The sequence below is a fragment of the Sinocyclocheilus rhinocerous genome, unplaced genomic scaffold, assembly GCF_001515625.1.
Source record: "Sinocyclocheilus rhinocerous isolate Xijiao unplaced genomic scaffold, SAMN03320098_v1.1 scaffold247, whole genome shotgun sequence".
Taxonomy (NCBI): domain Eukaryota; kingdom Metazoa; phylum Chordata; class Actinopteri; order Cypriniformes; family Cyprinidae; genus Sinocyclocheilus; species Sinocyclocheilus rhinocerous.
The window spans coordinates 628027-631046 of record NW_015662919.1 but is presented as its reverse complement, the minus strand read 5'-3'; the positions used below and the strand labels follow the sequence as shown (position 1 = coordinate 631046).

The following is a 3020-nucleotide window of genomic DNA, read 5'->3' as shown; positions in this document are numbered from 1 at the left end:
TGACCGAGATACAACTATTTGAAAATCTGGAATCTGAGGGTGCAAAAAAATCTAAATATTGAGAAAATCATCTTTAAAGTTGTTCAAATGAAGTTCTTAGCAATGCATATTACTAATAAAAAATGAAGTTTTGATATATTTACAGTAGGAAATGTATAATATATCTTTATGGAACATGATCTTTACTTAATATCCTAATGATTTTTGGCATAAAAGAAAAATCTATAATTTTGACCCATACAATGTATTGTTGGCTATTGCTACAAATATACCCCAGCGAATTAAGACTGCTTTTGTGCTGCAGCGTCACATTTGATGTGCAGAACTAATTCAAACCTGAGCTAGTTTTGACTAATCAATGCAACCCCAAACATTACGATCAGATCTGCTCCCTCAAAACAGCCGAGGCTTGTTAAAGTTCACGTGTGACTGACGGAGTTAACGATGAGGTACGAAGGACGCGTCCCGCTCGAGACCAAGCACGGGCTTTTCTCTGATTAGTGTTTGGGGATTGAGGATTCCAGGGCAGCGTCTGTCCTATTTGTGCGACTGCTAAAAGAAGAGGTATAATTTACAACAGCAAACAAATGTAATCGGTGTTCCCAGACGTCCCCGGAGCATCAGGACTAAAACACACAAGCGCTTCATCCTTCAGGTGAGGAGTGTAACGCAATCTGTGACACTCACAATGTGTCAAACGAGTCCTGAACGGCCTTATTGAAGTGTAACAGGGCGGGAATTCCAAAACACTGGATTATGGGACTACAGACTGGGATAAAGCTACAAAGACACGCAACTGACCATTGAAAAAAAGCTCTTTAAGCGCCATCCATTTGACCTCTGAACTGGAGGATCCACAAGCCTGACACTGAAAATCAACAATGATTCAATGTCTAATTTAAAGAGGGAAATAAAGGAGGTGGATCTGCATGCACCAGGGTTTCTGCAGGTTCTATGAATTTAAGATTTAAGAACTTTTTAAAACCAAGTAAAGAAAATTTAAGGAATAAATAGAAGGGGACACAAAAATCTGCTAATGGGATCAGAAAAATCAACTCAATTCAAATGGAAAACAAGATCATTTTTTCTGACTTCACTGGCAGATATTTGTTCTTGTTTTAAGCTTAAACTCACTTCATTTTGTTTCATTTCTCACAAAACAGGACTTCATATGTTCATTCTGCATCTCAAGTAAATGTATCTTGATTTAAGGATGTTTAGATATTTGTTTTGGAAATCAAGACTAAAATACTGAGGTAGATATTATTATTTATTTATTTTTATTTTTTTGCAGCACATGCAACATTTAATGCCACGACTTTAAGAAATTAAGGCTTTCTGCTCTGGTTTAGGACCTTTTTAAGACCTTCATTTGTGGAAGGCCGAATTAAGAGTTTTTAAGACCATCAGAAACCCTGATGCACTGATGAACAATAAGAGCAGAAAACAGGTTTTAATACAGTAAATAGAGTTGATTTTGATTTCATATGAACTAAAATGCAGTAAACGCTTGTACACTGAAAAAAGAAAAAAAAATGAAGATGTACACAAAACACATTACTGGAGTACATTTTATATTACAAATCTTAAAAAAAATTTTTTTTAATTTAGTTTAAATTCAGTGTGTTACTTGTTAATTATCATTTACAAGCAATTTCTGAGTAAAAACTGTTTCAAAGTAAATGCCACACCAATTTCTTTCACTGTAAATCAGTCGTACCAGGATTGATCAATTTATTTGTATTTTTTATTTATTGATTGATTTTTTTTTTGCTTTCAAAATGACTGATTTTGAGGTGGTAATTTAGCGTCAAGCTGTGTTGTTAAATACAATAAATAAATAATAATAAAAATATTATTATATAATAAAAATATTATTAAATTATAAAAAGCATTCCAACTACTATTAAAATTAAAACTATTAATGATTTACTTAAAAAAGTTTAAATAAAATAAAATAAGTACTGCATGAAAAACTCAAACGAACATTTGAAATAAACAGGTTTAAGTTGAAGTACTAATTTCCAGAGTTTTATAGACAATTTGCTGTTATTTTCATAATTAGGGTACCACATTTACCATATTATGTATTACACAAGATACTTCATACTAATCATACTTTGTCGTGGCGATTATAACATCAAGCAAGACCCACGCTTCATTTACTTACTCATGCATGTTTCTTTATCAGACTAACGTGTCAATAACTTTAAGCAGTACTGTGCTTTTTGTGATTCAATGGCGAAATATGCACGATCACAAAAAAGACATTTTGTTGATTTGCACTGGGTTTGGCAGGAAACATTGGCGGCATTGGTAAAAGCATGCTCAACACTCACATGGGGTTGGAGCGTCGGCCTCCGCGGTTTCCCTTTCTGCCGATGACAGGAGTGCCAAAGTGTTCGGGGTTTGTCAGAGGAAGCCTGTCGAGCGTCTGGAAGAGAAACACACCAGATTCACCAGACAGCACTACAATAAAAAATAAAACCATAACAATACAGCAGGGTTTCTGCAGGATTTTTAAACTCAAATTTAAGACCTTTTTAAGACCTGCACAAATAAAATTAATACCATATGAGCGGGGTAGGGCAATGTCTATAGTACCATATTAAACTGTAAAATTACTGTAAAAAGCATAATTTACAGTTCAGATACAAGTTTTCACTAAAACAAAAAGTTTTATAAAATGATAAACTTTATATTTCAGCCTTTAAACCATTTTTAAGAAAATGGATGAGTCAAAAGTATTAATTACTATATTAATTTAAACAATTATTAACGATAAATTATTATATCAATTAAATAACATAAATTAGGGGTGTGCAACATTGACATGAAATTATATCTCGATAATTTACAGGGATTTTATCGATAACGATAATTAGACAATATTTTGCTGAATGCGTTATTGTGCTGACAGCTGACTCCTGAATTTTTTTATATTCTTCATATTATGTGTGGTCAGTTCACAGCACTGACAGAAATTAATCATTTCCAACAAGTTTTATGGGCATTTTTAC

The 3020-nt window shown here is 33.0% G+C and overlaps 1 protein-coding gene across 1 annotated transcript in view; it reads right to left on the bottom strand.

Moving 5' to 3' along the window:
- LOC107728306 (AT-rich interactive domain-containing protein 4B-like) overlaps nt 1–3020 on the bottom strand; it is a 74883-nt gene that overhangs the window by 46517 nt on the left and 25346 nt on the right. Inside the window, exon 8 of the mRNA XM_016538432.1 lies at nt 2340–2434. Coding sequence (XP_016393918.1) covers nt 2340–2434 — 95 coding nt within the window. The remainder of the gene's footprint in view (nt 1–2339; nt 2435–3020) is intronic.